Source organism: Dermochelys coriacea, chromosome 2 (genome assembly GCF_009764565.3).
Source record: "Dermochelys coriacea isolate rDerCor1 chromosome 2, rDerCor1.pri.v4, whole genome shotgun sequence".
In the NCBI taxonomy this organism is placed as follows: Eukaryota; Metazoa; Chordata; order Testudines; family Dermochelyidae; genus Dermochelys; species Dermochelys coriacea.
Window position 1 is genome coordinate 233,011,634 of NC_050069.1, and position 18,462 is coordinate 233,030,095.

Here is an 18,462-nt window from a genome sequence, read left to right on the forward strand (position 1 = left end):
GTCTTCCTGGCCCATTGTCATGTCATTTCCCCCACTTTTTGAGCCCCTTGCTTCTCCACTCCATTGAATGCAAGCTTCTTATCCTTGCCTGTAAAGCCCTTCTAAACCTAAGCTCTATTTGGCCAACAGTACCGGAATTATCTCTGGATAATTTATTTTTAAACACAATGATCTTGAAGTCTACTAGTTGTTGATACATGGCTAGTAGTGTAGTGGCTGGAGCAATGGCGTGGCATGCAGAAGACCTGGCTTCTATTCCTGGCTCTGTAACAGGCCTGCTGTGTGATTTGGGCAAGAGAATTCCCCTCTCTTTACCTCTGTTTCCCCACCTGCAAAAATGTGGGGTTGTGGAAGGGGAATAATACTGACCTCCTCTGTAAATTGCCAAATAAGAGCTAATTATTATTATGGATCTGTTTCTATCATTGCTTCTATCCCATTGCTCCTATCCCTGTTACCTCCATCCTACCTTTCCCTTCCAATTGATTGTTACACCCACTTGTTGTATGTTATCTTAAAGCAGATGGAAAACTCTTCAGGCCGGGGACTATGTTTGAATCCATGCTACAGCACTCAGCACAATGGGATCCTGATCCTGACTGGGGCTTTTGAACACTATTATACTACAAATTGTGTGTGTGTGTGCGTGTGTACATGGACATAAAAATAATCATGTCAAATTTCGACATCTTTTGTGTGCTGAAGAAGGGTAATGATTTTGTACTATATTGCATAAGCTGATTGCCACAGAGTAGAGTGTTGCATTTTTCTGCATGTTATACTAACAATACTTAACCCTTCTGTTGAGGCTTCTATCCAAAGATCTCAGAGCGGCTTAGAAACATTAATAACTTTACTCACTGGAGTATTATGGGGCTAATTGTTTTATTATGCTCACCTGACAAGATTTTCAAAATTGACTAGTGAATTTGGGTGCCTCAGATTTTAGGTGTTCAGCTTGAGATGCTATGGAAGGGGCTTGAACTTTGGAGTGGTGGATGCTCAACTTGGCCATTCAAAATAACTTGTCACTTTTGAGTGTCTTGGCCATCATGTGCACCATATACAGCATTGCAGAAGTGGACATAGGCACTGAACTTCTTCTGAAACATCACAAAGTTGTCACTGTTGTAAGCAACTGCAGTACTTGGTGCACTTAATAGTGTGATCCATTATAGCAAATACAGTCCTCACGTATTTTACCTTTGACTTTGCTTCTGTGGATGTTTAAGCATGAGCATTAAGTACTGTCAGTTTAGAAAACGCAGAACTGGAAATTTTAGTTTAAAACATATGTATGGTAATTTATTACCCTGAACAGTTAGGATTTTATAGGGGTTGAGGCTAGAGCTGGGTGAATTTTTTCAGACGAGTTTTTTTTTTGCCCCAAAATGCAGATTCAGGTCAACTGAAACATATTTCTGAATTGGTGTTCATTTTGGCAAATTGTTTTGGACTAAATAAAAAAGAAAAAAATTGAAATGATGAAATGATTCATTTAATCAAAAAGGAAACATTTCACATTTTCAGTCTAGATTCACAAAGGGAGTTTGCCACCATTCACAAAGCAGTAATGATAAGGTGTTCTGGGAAGATATCTCTCAATCTCTTCTTGAAGCTATTCTACTTTGAATAAAACACTTAAATAGTCATTGGCCAGAAAAAGAGAGTGAGAATGATTCCATTGCCTACTGATTAGGGCATTCACCTAGGCGGGGAAGACCTGGGTTCCAGTTCTTGCTCCAGAGCAGGGATTCAGACATGAATCTCCTGCAGTGCAGCTGAGTGCCCTAACCACTAGCATAAAGGTTATAAGGGACAGCTCATCTTCTTTGGGTTTTTTTTTAATTTGTTTTTGTTTTGTGAATGTAGCCTCTCATTTCCTTCACTTTAATTAAAGTAATTAAAGTAAATTTAAAGAAAATTTCATTTTCTAGTTGAACAAAATGTTTAATTTGACCCCCCAAAATTGTTTCCAACTTTTCAGATTTGTCAAACACACAGACATGCGCACACAAGCTTTGATTCTGGTCAACTGGAAGAAGTTTTTCAGAACTTCCAGCAAACCAAAAAATCAATTGTTCATACAGCTCTAGTTGATACCGCTAATAAACATGAACCAGAGAGATGGACGTTCTGGCTTTGGTACAGCAGAATCCATTAAGTAGTTAGATCTCTTTACTGAGTGGAACATGTACAATAAAAAAATAATCTCATGCTAATTTAAGATGAAATAGTAGAGTAGTCTGACACATACCAAAGAACAATTTTTATTATCAATAATGGGCATTCTAATAAAAAGCAGGTCAATAAAAGGAAAACACATTAAAAATTCCATCATTGTAAAGCCATTAGCTGAAAGTAGTACTGCTTCTTGCTGTTATTAAAGTGGAGAAGTTATCACAGGGGATTTACTGGCCATCACTCACTTGGAAGTCAGCATTCATTTTCCCACAGATTTCAGCAGCTATATATCTGAGTTTTGGGATGACTAAAATTTCATTTATAAGATAAGATTATAACATGCAAGGCAAATATTTGCCTCCTATTTTATTTATATCTATCTATCTATCTATCTATCTATCTTCTATAATAGATTTAAAGTTTGTACCTTTTCCTTATTAGTTTACTTGTCATAGAAACAGTTTGTTCTTTTTGTTGTTTTAAGGAACAATTAAACTCTGTATTTCAAAGACAAAATTTAGAAATGTCTGGGAGATATTTTCCATTTTAATCTGTACTTGGTTTTGTTTGTGTGTTTCCCCCCCCACAGGAGGATACAGATCATAATTATTATACTTCCAGGACATACGGCCCATTTGATTCTATCAGCCGGGATTTGTGGGTGAACATAGACCAAATGGAAAAAGACAAAGTCAAGATCCATGGGATTTTGTCCAATACCCATCGGCAAGCAGCAGTAAGGGATTTGCTATACATTGATACTCTCCCTCTTTGACTGGCTTTGATATTTTTCTCCTATGACTGACACATCAATAATTATCTAGGACAACCTCTACTAAAAGCAGTTCACCTCTGCATTTATAGCTTAGAGCTCTGGATGTCTGAACAATGCTGATAAAAAAAATACATGTTGCTTTAGTGCATTTGCTGAAAGTGTCCCTTGGGGAATATTTTCCTCAAGGAACTTTTTCCAGATGAACTGAAAATTCACCTTAGTTGTGTTTGAGGTTAGATCAAAAACTATGATGCACAAAGCAATCCTGCTGCTGTTGAAGTCAGTGGGAATTTTGCCCCTGGTTTCACTGACATCAGGATTGGGCTCAAGATTAAATTGCTTAACTCCTGTTTTTAACCCCAATAGGGAGTAGACTTGCATTTACATTTTAAATTTGTGTGAAGTGCCAGCCACATCTTTCTTTTGAGAACTCTTAAATTGTTGCCAAAATATTTAAATTTTTTTGTCAAATGATGATAGCTAAAGTGGCAGATGTAATTCCATTTCCAGATTAGAAATCTACATTGGCTAATTCTGATCACATTGTCCTGTACCATGAATACTAAAATAAGCAACTATCATACAGTTATAATTGGATACTGCATGATTTCCAAGTGGTATTCCCATGTCTGACCAACTACTGGAAACTGCCTGAACAGAAGAGCCAATACTGGCATTAATTAAGTAAGGAAAATTAAGATTCTGTGTTGTGACTCAAAGTTCTTGCTTCATCTACTGCCCAGTTAGTTGCAACAATTAGATGAGGTTCTGACAGTTGAAAAAACTCCAGCTAGTAGCTTTGCTTGATAGCTCAATGGTTCTTAAATATGCAAGAGGGGCCTTCTGAGGCTGAGAGAACAAAAACAAAGCTAAAATTTTTTTCTCCACTGGGTTCTGTCATATTATTTCCCATAGCCAGTAAACCCACCAGTGAGGTGACAAGCTGAGAGGGAAGTAGGAGACAGACAAATCACTGTGGGATTTAGTTCAGAGTTCAAAAACTGAGGAAGGTAATAAATCCAGTAGATTTAGGCTGACAAAGGACAGCATTCAGGCAATCTTTTGCCTAGCCAAAAGGTCAAAATAAATAGCTAAGAAGTCTGTAAGGGGTTGGGAATAATGGAAATAAAGGGGTTCAGACAGATCCCTATCTTTGGGATGAATTTAATAAAGTTTGTATCAGTTATCTGTAAGTTTTGCATACATTCTAAGTCAGTTCATGGGGGTGGAGGCTGGGAAGTGTGCCACAGATAAGAATCTTTCATGGTTTTGCTACTGTGCCAAAGGCTTCTTCTCGTGAGCACTCTCTTCACCTGAGTTGGGAAAAAGACTGAAAAAATGCAAACTTTGTACAAAAGAACTAACAATACCTTTCCCAGAGTTAAATATTTTCCTAACAAGAAACACTCTGGCAATAGCTGGGGCCCTAAATCTAGCATTAAATTAAAATTAGAAATGTTACATAATACTGTTTCAGAGTAGCAGCCGTGTTAGTCTGTATTCGCAAAAAGAAAAGGAGTACCCGTGGCACCTTAGAGACTAACAAATTTATTAGAGCATAAGCTTTCGTGAGCTACAGCTCACTTCATCCAATGAAGTGAGCTGTAGCTCACGAAAGCTTATGCTCTAATAAATTTGTTAGTCTCTAAGGTGCCACGGGTACTCCTTTTCTTTTTGATAATATTGTTTGGCAGCCTTCAGCGGGCATTAATTTTTTCTCTGAATGTACATGTTAACTTGTAAGGACACTTGTTTCAACTTGGACCACTGTGGCTAAGCATGAGAAATTTCAGTCCAAGAGCAAAATTTTGTGAAAGTTGTGAGGGAGTGAATCCAGAGGTTTAGAATGGACTGACACTTAAAATGCTGCAGTGTCACAGCTGCACCATACTGTAGCACCTCAGTGAAGACACTATCTATGCCGGCGGGCGGGGTTCTCCTATCGGCGTAGGTACTCCACCTCCATGAGAGGCAGTAGCTAGATCAATGGGAGAATTCTAGACCTAGAGCTGTCTTCACTGAGGGTTAGGTCAGTTTAACTGTGTCACTCAGGGGTGTGGATTTTTCACATCCCTGAGCAACATAGTTATACTGACCTAATTGCCTAGTGTAGACCAGGCCTAAGTGTATGTCTATACTTAAACTGCTGCAGCAGCACAACTGCAGTCAAGCAGCTGTGCTGCTATAGTGCTTCAGTGTAGACACTACCTACACTGACAGGAAGAGTTTTCGGATTGGTGTAGGTAATCCATCTCCCCGAAAGGCGGTAGCTAGGTCAATAAAAGAATTCTTCTGTCAACATAGTGCTGTCCGCACCAGGGATTAGGTCGTCATAGCTAGGTCTCTCAGGGATGTGGATTCCTCATGCCCATAAGAGCTTGTTTACATGGTGAATATCCAGGAAAATTAATCCAAATTAACTAAAGATATGAATTTGAAGTGGATTAGTTAAACCATATTAAACCAAAGTGAATTAAACTAAATCAAATTAAGGTCCCTTTAATTCTGATTAACAGCATCCACACAAGGATGCGATATGGTTTAACTAATCCATTTCATATTCACCTCAGAGAGTAACAGTGAATCCACCTGCTTTGTGTCCATAATAGATAGAGATGTAAGTAATGATGTTTGCCCACAAAATTCAATTATAGGCATAAAAATCCAGGCATAGATTTTGCTATTGTTTTTAAGACCTCTCTTGAGACCTCTGTTTTATGTCCTCTCTTAAAGATGGATAAGTACCAATGAATCTACCGGAAAGGTTTTATTTCTCTCTGTATAATTGATTTGTATTTGCATGTTTGATCAAGCAACACCCACATATGGCTCAGCTGTCATGGAATGATAGTCTGGAATTGGACACATTCTATGACCTGGCTCCTACATGGATGTTTTACAGGAAAATTTAAAAAATGACTCTCTATACTAAAAGCCTTTTTAATGAATTATGATTTTAAAATTGCTTTCATAATTCACTTGGCTTTCTGCTAGCCTAGGGACCAAGACTTTTAGTTCAAAGGGTAAAAAATAGTAATTCTAAAAGACTGATTATAGTTAAGTCAAGATTCTAATCTTGCATCTAGAGAAAAGGAATGTGGGCTATAGTTGTACTTGACACCAGTTCACAGCTTTATACTTCCTTACAAATGATCACCATGATGACTTTTGAAAAAATAAGAAACCACAAAACTAGTATAGTGTTAAAAATGCCAAATGGGCAGTCTAGTTCGAGCTTGGCCAAAAGCACTCTCATCTCCTTGTGCAGAGATGAAACTCCTTCATTACTCAATGAAAGGTCAATTCACACATCTTGCTGAGACTTAGTGATTTAGATGATGATGACTTCTTAAGCATCATTCTTTAGTATAGGAAAACAAGGATTCAGATTTGCTTAAAAGCTCAGTGTTAATGCATTTTATAATTTGGGGATTCTGAACAGACGTAATAAAGCTTGAACATATTGTATCAACTTGTAAACTGTTCGGAGCTTGAGGTCATAATGAACTAGAAACGCAATTTTGCAAAACTATAATTTGGAAAGATTCATTGGACACTTAGTTTTTTCTAGATTCACAGTAAGATCTCAAATGTGACCTCCTGTCTCAATATTTCAATAATTTGGCAATCTAAATGTTCTCATTTCTTGGATGAGAACCTCTGCTATTTTTGTAATTTTAATTTTTAAAACGTTTTTCAATAAATTACTATTTGGAATTTTGACACTGAAATTTGTATCCTGAGTGATGTTTGGGTTTTTTTATCTTCCACTTCCCTTATATAGTGGTTTATTATTGTAAGGTAGCTCATTAGTGTTTGCATTTGTTTATTTTTAAAAATAAAACATTAGCTGTGAAAAAATAGATAATTAGAAATGATAAAATAAGACAGAAAAATTAAAAATTAGGAAAATTTAGAAAAAAAATAGAAAAATTCCAAAGTAAGAAAATGTACTTTCCTAATGGTTATAAGGAAGAAAAATGAGGTACAAGCCTGCAATTATATATAGTGTCATTTCAAAGTTGTGCAGCTTTGGGACAGATGCAACTACCTGTATACAGGACATTAATAATGCCCACCTCACGGCCATGCTGGGATATAATTTCTGTAACAAATGCCTATAGAACACAACGATATCTATAGGACTGACACATCAAGAAATCAGTGTTTCTGAAATGGCAATTTGCCCATAAGTATTTTCTGTATGATTCCTTCTGGGAATGCTAAGAATTGTGGTGTCACCTTTCTTCCACCATCACCTCAAAATAAACTAATGGACAAAATACCTATTCAGTCTACAGGTAAATAAATGTGTTCTGCAATACTGAAAGATACATATAGCTTCTCAGTTGCCCTATACCATTTCTTACTCCTGTTTTTCAAGGGAAAAGGAACAATGCAGATTAGCCATGAAGTGTGTCAGTTCTAAGTCCTGCGCTATCAATGCTTGATGATATTATTCCACAGTTGTCATTGGAATCATGAAAAGTCAATTAATACAGTCTTTCTTTGTTTCTGTCCTATCTTTGAAAATAAAAAGAATTATATTTTCCCATCTACAACTCTTTCTCAACATTTTTATTTATTCTTTTTATTTTTCATTAACATTTTGGCAATAAAATGAAACTCCAGTTATGATTTGGATGCACAGATTCATTGGTAGGACATCTAATAACAGATTTGCTTAATCAGGAAGATACCAGATATTTAGTGAATACACAATTCTCTTTTGTGCACACAAATTCTATCACTTGTGCATGGAAAGAGCCTTTCTCCTGGAAGGCATATCAACCCTACAGCATTATAACTGCAAAAGTTGATATAAGCTTTCCAGCTGCAAAGGTGAGCATGACTTAAATGATGGTTGTCCTTAAAAATACACCTTTAAAACAGACATTAATGCCCTGTATTACAGATGATTATTTAAATCCTAATATTGTATTAAACAGATATTACAGTTCCAGGATTTAGGGCCCAACTGTACAAATGAAATCAATGAGAGCTCAATATTTGTTGAATGGGCACAGGATGGGTCTTTTAATAGTACAGCTTTTAATTCAGAGTCATGCTATATTGCTAAGGGGGCACAGTTGTTTGCTAAAGTGATTCTAAATTGTTCTAATTGTTTGTCTAAAAGCTATTCTAAATGAGCAGAACAGGAGTAAGGGGAGATATAGGTGGAAATAACAATGGTTAATGTTAAGCAAAAAATAAAAATAAAAAAATGTAAAAACCCTCTACTTTCTGGTCTGGGCAGAAAGAAATAGTCTGGAGGCAAGACTTAAAACAGTGAAGATTAAAAGAAGTATGTTGAAGATGGAGATACTTAATAGGAAATATGAATGGACTTATAAGAAAGGAAGAAAAAAGTAAGATAATTAGAAACCAAAGAGGAAAAAGAAGAAATAAATACTGCTATGCTGGTCACTCACAAGTGACCATATCTATTTAAACAGTAAAATCTGCTTCTTTGCTCCTTTTTTATGAGTATATATTTTTCTTGCCCAATTTTGGGGGGCTCTTATGCTTTACCTGAGTCCCTCAGTATTGTTTTGGTCAGAAAAATTGGCATTTTTAAACTGTGCCATTGAAAATAATGTATAACAGATGAAGCACATGGACAATAAATAGAGTATGTACATTAATATACCATATTTGTCCACAAAGAAAACATGTAGGGAAAAAACTGTTTAAATTAGTTCATATATTGTCATTAGATGTGCCATCTTGCCTTGAAGTATTCAGTTTATATGTAGAGAGAGAGAGTCTACATAGTCCAGTTAGCACAATGAAAATGCATTTTACTGTTCCAGGTGTAAACAAAAAAAGTAATAACAAATCCCTTCAAAATTCTGATTTCCATTTAAGAGGAAAGAAAATCTAATTTCAAGTCTTTGTAATCTTCAGTGATTAATTTCATGCAAAATAAGTCATTAAAAATCTCTGATGGCTGGAGAAACTAATCCTTTTGCAAGGGAGCCAAATTCAATCCAAAGGTAGTATACAAATTAAAAACAAGAAAGAAGTAGGCTTAGAAAAATACATTTGAAGGATATTTTAAATACAGACCATTGCCTGCAATTGATGGAGTGGACAAATATTAGGGTATGTTGTAATATTCAGGTACTATTATAGCCATGAAATAATGATGGTTGTCATACTAAGAAAAAAGGCAGAAATAACCTTGCTTAGTGGAAACCCTTCCCAAACATGATGATTACCCATCACCGAATAGAATCATTCATTTAGTGGGGCTGTATTTTTTTTTTAATTAGTAGCATAGATCCTATGTTTCCATGTGCTGTTCTTTCAGGCCTTTAGCACGTACACTTTTTTTTTCTCCAATGTAACCACTGGGGATTCCAAATGAGGGATGGCAAGGCTGCTTTAAAAATGGCAGGAATAAATGGGTTAATCATATTTTGAAGTGGAGGAATCTTCATTTTTCTCTTCCTATTCTTCACATTATTGATTTTTCTTTTTTGGTATTGTTCCTTGCAGAGAGTGAATCTGTCCTTCGATTTTCCATTTTATGGCCATTTCCTACGTGAAATTACTGTGGCAACTGGGGGTAAGTGGCTGTCTACCCATTCACTTTAAGGAATCTGACAAGAGTTTCCTGGAGCTGTTTAAAAATACCTTTTCTTCAGATGTCAAGAGATAAAGTTTAGTATTTATTTGGGAAATATTCCTTTCCACAGAAAGCACATAACAAAATAATTGTCATGTTGGAAAAACTTCCAGCTGCTCAAGTGAAACTGATCTAAAAGTGTTTTCACTAGAAAAACAAATAGTGTGAATAATTTCCTATTTAAGTATTTCCCCATTCTCCTTTTGTTTTTACTTCTTTTTGTGATCAGAGCTGTAATGCTGGTCATGGAAATTGGTCAGAAGCCACAAAGGAGGGGAAACATAAGCAGGAGAGAAACAAAATGATTTTTTTTCAATTCCACATTTTTTTTCTTTTGCTGACCTCTAGAAAAAGTAGAGACGGGCCTAAACTACATCCCCTATTCCAAGACCCATCCTCCAGTTTTGGGGAAGATTTTATACAGATCCAACTTTGTGGCTTGGGCTTATCTGTATAATGGGCCTGACTCAAAACTTTGGAAAAACTTGGATTTGGATTTGAACGTCCTAGCATAGGCCCATTTCTGTTAACAGATTTACAATTTCTGAGGCAATGTATTCAACTAGAGGGCTCAATGCAGGAAGAGGAAAGTGTGTTAGGAAAGCTACTAGTGAGATGAGAGATTGGCACAGCTCAGTGGAGAACTGGGCTCACTGTTTGTGGAGGTTGGTGGTGGGCAGTTGTGATATTGCCCATGGTATAATCTGGACAGTTGAACAGCTGTGTCCCCTCAATTCTCCAGCCTTTTACCCTGCTTCGCTGTAAGAACCACTCCTGTTCTGGTTACATAGCCTCTAGCATGCAAAATCACTCCCAGCTGAATTATGAGAGTGCTCTGGCCAGTCACTCCTGAATTATATCACAGGGTGACACCAGGATGCTTCCAGTCCTAGACTGTCCTCCAGAAATGTGTATCATGTACTGCCCAGCCCCTTCCTTCTGGACACTACAAATTCATAGAAAGTCCATCATTTCAATAATTGAAAATGATGTGCAGGGACCCTGTTATCTCAAATGGAGGTTCCCAAACACGTTAATCCAAACACACTGGTTTAGATAAAACAATAAAACAATTCTATTAACTACAGAAAGATAGATTTTAAGTGATTACAAGTATTGCGGCATAAAAGTCTGAATTGGCTACAAAAAATAAAAGGTAAAACACAAATTAATATCTTAACAAGCTAAGTGAATTTAAAGCAAAAAGGTCTCTCTTACCACATGTTCAAGAAGTCTTACTAGCTGAATCTTTCAGACAGGATCCCTCCCCAGTCCAATGATGCTTCCTTTGCCTTTAAATTGTTGGTGCTGTGAGTACAGATGAAGAGAGAGATGAATTGGGGCATCTCTTCTGATTTTTTATAGTTGTCTTTTCCTTTTGAAGATCATCTCCACTTGGGGTTCAGGAGACATGAGGTCTTGGGGATGGGAATATTCATCTGCCTTTTTATTTTGCCAATATATAAATTTCTCACTCACATCCTTCTTCCTGCCAAAGAATGGCTGCTTAACCAAATCATAGTCCATTTGATTTCATTCACACCTGGCTGAGGTGTTGGCTAGCCTTTTGTCTCTGGGGAACTGATTGTTTCCCCAGACTTGGATCATACCTTATACAATAGAATGTTAGAACTTTACATACAATGTCACCATGCATATTTTACCAGGACATTAATGTTCAGCGGATTATGATTATACCTGTGTGACACTTTGTACCCCAAAGCAGCACCATGCTACCCCCAAATTTACAGTGGTTATATGATTATGATATGTTTTGTAAAAAGAATGCCTTGTAAGGTATCATTTTAAAAAGTCTTAATCTGTTGAACATTAGTATCCTGTTGAATTGTATGTGTTATCATTGTATGTGGAGTTACGAAGTTTTGTTATGTGTAGGTTCCTGAAATATGTTATGAAGTTGGAAACACCCAGGCCTATTAAGGGGAATACACACTCACAGGCAGTACTGTGGTACCCAGGTACTGTATACAATTGAGACCTCTCAGAGAGAGCATGGAGACTGCTTGACTCACAACATAGCAAAAGATCTTTCCAGCAAGCTGGATGAACCTATAAAGGAGAGGAAGTGACATCATCATTTGTCCTCACTCCCCTCACATCTCAACACCTGGAAAGACATCTGGAGAACAAAGACTTTGATTAGGGGAGGTGGTCCCAGACTAGAAAGAAGAATCCTAACTTGTGTGTTAAGGAACTATACCATCAGGTTAAGACACTGCTTGATTTGAATTCTGTCTAGTTTATAAAACTCAGATTGTGATTTTACTTTTATTTCCTAGGTAACCATTTTTGATCTGTATGCTTATTACTTATAATCGCTTTCTGTAGTTAATAAATCTGTTTTTTATTGTAGCTAAAGCAGTGGGTTTTGCTTGAAGTGCATGGGAAATCTGCTCAGGAACAAGAGCTGGTGCATGTCCTCCCCACATTGAGGGAGGGGCGGACTGGGTAATAAATGTACACTGGTCAGGCTTCTGACCAGGGCAAGATGGTACAGCTCTGGGGTCCCAGGCTGGGGAGATATGGGGAATTGGCTGGAGTCTCTCTATTGTTGGTTCATGAGTGGCTAGGAGAAGCATTCATGTAATTCAGCTGGGTGTATCCGTGCCTGTGGATATCTGTGTGAGTGAAGGACCTGGATAGGTTTGCATCTTGTAAAAGCATCACAATGTGAGAGAGAGCCCAAGTTGGTAAGACAGAGGACTCAGCAGTACCCCAGGTCCAGGAACCTGTCACAACCTCACAAGGCATACTTTGTACAAAATTTATCATAGTCTTGTAAAAAGGGTGAACACAGAGTGTGGTAAGTTGCTTGTTACCAAGAGTACCAGTTTTCCAAGTCACTAGCTGCTGACTGCCCCATTTCCATTGTGCAGATACAGGCTTGGTACCAAGGATGAGACATACTTAGTCTCCCTCCAGATGCAACAGAATTCTTATGTGTGCTGGATGGGCTTGTAGAAAGGGCTGTGTGTTCAGGTTCAGGTTTTGATTCACCATGTAGTCTCAGAGTACAGGGAATTTTTTCCTTTATCATGTACTAACTGTGTGTATGCTTAGGACCCAATCCTGTGAATAGTTCTGCACAGTAATCTGCCTTGCGGTGTAATGTAACTGTGACCTCATCCTTCCTCTGGGAATATATAACACATTGCACACTTAACATATGTACCTATGTCAACTTTGAATACTTGCTAAGGTTGTAATCAAAGTGTGGGAGATGAATCTCTCCTTAGAAGAGGGGTTCTTTCTCTGTGGGAGAAAGCTCCTTGAAAAGAGGGAGAACTCTTTAACTGTCATTGGAAATGTACTGTGTGTCCTGAACTGGGTATTTCCTTGTTCTTAAGGGTTTGCATTGCTTAACCCATCTTAATCCCTTTTCAACATAGTTGTTTTATGGAGTTTTCTGTTTCCTGTATAGTGCTGTCATTGAGTTTGTTGAATGAGATTTTTCACTTAGTATTTCAATGAGCTCTGGTCATTGTTGCTGGAAAGTTGCTAACATGGTCTTTAAATTGAAAAAAATTGTAAAGGGGGAGGAAGGGACTAAAACACTCAGCCACTGGGGTAATAGTTGTCGTTTTAGAGTAGTGCTAATTGGAGGTGCTTTCAATCTCAGGGTTAAAATATTGTAGCTGGTGTTCCTTGAGGCAAATTGCTCTAGTGTGGGCTGGTGTGAATAGGTGACAATATTGAGTAAAGGTTGGTGTTAGCTTTTCTTCTGCGTGTTTAAGGATTGGTTTCAATGAGGCACAATAAAAAGAATACAGAATCGTGTGATGATCTTCATTATCAAGATTTTCTCTTTCTTTTCAACAAAATTCTGACAGGGAGCTGGCCTCCATTATTATGAACCTATTGAATATCTGCAGGGATTTCTCTCTTGTTTTCCATTCCACTTGGCCTTGCATTTACATGTAAGTGCCAGATATCAGGTGCTCATTCCTGTAGTGCTTGCTCAGAGGCTGATCCTCAACCCAGTAACAAACCCAAGTAAATGCTCTGTGTGCCAGGCTGGGCCCTAGTTAGAGCCTGGGATGGAAATAATCCCCCTCTACAAGCTGCAGACACTCCCCAACCGCTGCTGTAGCTGGAAGTTGGCAGTCGCCCCATGGCTGCTACATTCTTCCTCCTCAAAGGTCACTGACCCTCTGGTTCCACAGACTCCAGCCATCCCTCCTTGTGTAACCCCCATTGTGGAGTTGAGGGAGATATGTTCTCCACAGCCCTGAAATTTTTCTATCCTGTAAATGTCCCTCTCAGTAGTGTCCTAGAACTTGTGCATTTCCATTCAATTTCTTCTCTCTCCCCTGCAACTCTTCTTATGTGGTTACAGCTGCTGCCTCCCTTGCCATCAAATCTCCCTTCATGGAGCCTCTATGAATCCTTTCCACTCCAAATGGCTGTATCTGTTCCACTGAAATCAGGGCCTTTGGTGGCCACAAGTGGAGGAGATTCCTCAGACATAACTCCTAATTACTTTTATGGGAATTTTGCCTGAGTAGAGACTTCAGGAGTGAGCTCCGGGTTGCTGAAGCACAAGGAGAATTCTTTAAAACTCATTACTTTTGAAAACGAATGTTTGATAAAGTTTTGAAAAGAGCCAATGGGGTGGGGGTTAGGGGAACTATGCCAGACTCTATAAAGATTATCAGTTTAATCAAACTGCAAAATTTTGTGGAAGACTAGTTTAGTATTGTGCAGTGAGGGCTATTGGTCACTGAGCGGGAAGCCGTGGGAGCCGAAGAAAATGTGGATAAGCAATCAGATAAGAATAGGAACTTTTGGAAGTTCAGTTTGGGTAAGTATTCAAACTTTTGAGGTTCACCCATCACCAATAGTTACGTCTAGGAAAGTGATGCTTTTTACACTTGTCAGGGAAGGCAATTTGAAAGGAAAGTACCCAGATATTTGATGCAGGTTTGCTTTGTTTTACTGTACTTTTCATAGGGGTATTCTCAGAGATAATGGACTACTGAATGATCATTATGCTTCTCTTTTCATTTACTCCAATTTTGATACCTTGTTTTTTAAAACAACATATTGTACCAAATATATATGAGGGATATTTTGTCAGTTAAGCTAAACATGTATTTAACAAAGCTCCTACCTATGTCACTGGCATTAGTACATTAATAATTCTAGCTTTGTTACCACTGTGTGTAGCCATTTTATTGTCTTTGCTCTTATTGCGTACCAATAATCTTTAGTCAATATTAGTTTTTAAAATATTATTTTGGTAAAGATGAAAGTGACTGTATGACATCATGTTACTCCATCCTTCTGCATCTGCAAGACAATTCTGAGATTCAAAATTAGCATTTTTAGCAGGAAGAGGAAGAGTTGGTCCTAAGTGTGGGCTTTGGCTACACTTACAAATTATGTAGCTGTACTATTGTCATCAGCAATGAAAGTTGTAGTGTGGACAGGGCTCATGTGTTTTTATGCTGTTGGGTTAACCCTACTCAGTATTCAGCACTCTGCTATGATACTTCCTATTCTTAGTGAACTGGAAGACTTCCCCAGTTTATCCTGAGATCAAAAGAATGACCAATTTAGCCTAACAATGTCCACTTCCCAAAGAACAGTACATGTTAATTATGTTAATAACAACACTAGGAACTGTTTTATATCACAGTCATTAATTAAATAACATTGTTAAAAGAAAAGTTGAGGCTAATGGCACATTAAATCCACATGATGGTGAAATTTTGTGGGTGCCCTGTCTACCCAACAGCTTTTCACCTATTTCACCTATAGAAAAATCACTGCTTCAGAGTTGGCTATTGAAGACACTGTGTAGATGTAGACCTTCTTTCAGTTTCATCTGTTAAACTAAAATTAGTTGCTGCTTCTGAGTAGTCTTGATGAGAAGTTATTGTGTTTGGCTCAACAAAGAACTGGGAATGAAATGATTGGTTTGGGGATTTAATGTGTCATTGTCCATTTCAACAAGGTTACTGAATTTATGACTAGGAGGTAAAACTGTTTCAAGCGTTTTTAGCATAATTCATCATGTACAGCTCTTAAAGAGGTCAACATCTATCACATGTGATTCCCGTATATGTTAACGGTGATATTTATTTATTTATTAATGCTCTCTGAATACCACTGGCGGGCTTCTGGTCTTTAATAATAGAAGGTATCATAATAAGTTGCTCAGTGTCAGTTGACTGTGAAACTTCCTTGAACTTATGGTTTATTGGCCAACAGGTTTTTTTATTCCTTTGCTCAGGTTTTTGATATTTTCATGCTAAACCTACCTGAACTGTGACCTGTCCTGTGCATAGGCAGGAGAGAGATGAGCACAAGGAGCCTCTCTTCCTCCCTCACCAATGCCAACTAACTGATCTAGCTGGCTGAGCAGCAGGGTGCATACTCCCTGTGGAGCTCTGGGAGGAATTGTGCCAGGAGACCGAATCCTTCCCAAAGTTGTCCCGGGGCTTGGTGGCTTCAGATTCCTCTCAATGCAGTGTCTTTTTATTTTTAATTGTATTAATTTTCCATGCTAATGGCACTAATAGCTCTTCACTATTTTCTCTCTATATGTGGCAAGCTTTGTTATTCATTGCCCTATGTTTTCAAGTGGAGATCTGTGTCATCTAGTGTAAGCTCCTTAGCAGGCTCTTTTCCTATTCCCACATCTGACCAACACCAGAGCATTTCTCTTCAATAATATCCATTGCTGTGTCTTTAGCATAGTTATGCAGGGTGGCAGGAAGTACAGCCTCTGGTAATTCATATGTTTGCCCCCAAGTCTTATGTCGATTACTAGGCTCTAATGAGGTTTTAGAGTTTGTGTCACTACCCTTAGGGTCATAAAGTTTGTTTCCGGTCTTTCCATGGAACAAAAAGATACTGCTATAAAAATGTATTCTGCAAAGGAAGGATTTTACTAAAGTCAGTGTGTGGCTTGAAGACGATGGGAAGGTCACCTGTTTCCAGTTTTAACACAGATACTTGGTAATAACAGAAAGTAGCTGTGTTATATGCCCTTTAATTTAATGTGGAAATGGTACCCAAGAATGCTGGGGTTTTGGCACTCACACATAGAAAAATTGTACGTAGGGCCTAAATGTGGAATACATTATTACTGTGATGGGTTCAGTCACAGAGACCGCCTTGGGACTGTCACCTGACATGCTGGAATTACCTCTGTGCCCGTTTTCCACTGCCAGCTTGGGACTCCAATCCTGCCTTGTTGAGCCAGATGCTAGTCTGCTGCAACACAGACCCAGGTTTGGTCCACGCCCCCAAAGCTGCAGACTTTAACCAAAAACTGCTCAGCAAATCACCTATCTCCAGCACCCAGACACACAGTTCCCAATGGGCTCCAAACCTCAAATAAATCAGTTTTACTCTGTATAAAACTTATACAGGGTAAACTCGTAAATTGTCTGCTCTCTATAAAACTGATAGAGAGATATGCACAGCTGTTTGCTCCCCCAGATAGTAATATTAAATATAAAAAGTAGGATTTAAGAGGTTTCAAGTAATAACAGAAAGAACAAAGTAAGTTACCAAGCAAAATAAAACAAAACATGCCAGTCTAAGCCTAATACATTTAAGAAACTGAATACAGGCAAATCTCATCCTCAGAGATGTTCCAGTAAGCTTCTTTCACAGACTAGACCCCTCCTTCGTCTGGGCCCAATCCTTTCCCCGGTACAGTTCTTGTTAGTTCCAGCTCAGGTGGTAACTAGGGGATTTCTCATGACTGGCAACCTCCTTTGTTATGTTCCACTCCCTTTTATATCTTTGGCACAAGGTGGTAATCCTTTGTCTCTCTCTGGGTTCCCACTCCTCCTTCTAAATGGAAGTGCATCCTATGAGACCCCAAGCCTCCATTCTTTCTGGCCTGACTCACACAAACACAGGAAGGCTTACAAGTAAACAGCCATTTACAGCCAATTGTTCTAGTTAATGGGAGCCATCAAGATCCTAAGCCACCATTAATGTCCCACACTTTGCATAATACAATAGGACCTCAGAGTAATACTTCATATTTCTAGTTTTAGATACAAGAATGATACATTCATACACACAAGATGAACACACTCAGTAGATTATAAGCTTTGTAATGATACCTTACAAGATACCTTTTGCATAAAGCATATTCCAGAATCATATTTCCATAAACATATGGAGTGCAACACCACAATTATGTGTTTACAAAGGCTTTAGCAGCATGAGTTTGGGACGGTATGTTATTCATGAATGGTAAAAGCCCCAAGTTAGTTAGGCAAGTTATCTACTACATGACACCTGTTTGGGTACTTGTTTATTCAGAAAATTCTACCCTTTCTGCTTTGCTTTTTACAAATTGTAGAAAATTGATAAGGAAAGCAAAGGGACACAAGGAGAAATCTATTCCCAGCAGAGTTAAGAATAATAAGAATGAGGGTTTTTTTAAGTATAGTAGAAACAAAAAGAATCATAACAATGGTATCATTCCATTACAAGATAGAAATGGTAAAATTATCAACAATAATGTAGAAAAGGCAGAAGTTCAGTAAAAATGTATGTTCTATATTTGGAGAAAATCATGATTGCTCATATCACATGATAACTCTCTTTCCATTCCACTGGTATCTCAAGGTGAATACCTTCCGGATCCAGCACCCTGCACCCCCTCCTGCACCCCAACCCCATGCCCTGAGCCCTCTCACACACCCAAAGTCCCTCCCAGAGCTGGTGCCTCACATCCCCTCCCGTGTCTCAACCTCCAACCCTGAGCCCCCTCCCGCACCCAAACTCCCTCCCTCTTAGTTAACTGGAATTTTTTACTTTCCGCAACCCCATTCTCGTAACATGCTGGATAACAAAGTCTTTACTATACATACAACATTTG

General features: G+C 38.2%; 1 protein-coding gene across 1 annotated transcript in view; it reads left to right on the forward strand.

Moving 5' to 3' along the window:
- PLXDC2 (plexin domain containing 2) overlaps positions 1-18,462 on the forward strand; it is a 390,541-nt gene that overhangs the window by 218,153 nt on the left and 153,926 nt on the right. The window contains exons 3-4 of the mRNA XM_038393403.2: positions 2,774-2,920; positions 9,461-9,530. Of these exons, the coding sequence (XP_038249331.1) occupies positions 2,774-2,920; positions 9,461-9,530 (217 nt within the window). The remainder of the gene's footprint in view (positions 1-2,773; positions 2,921-9,460; positions 9,531-18,462) is intronic.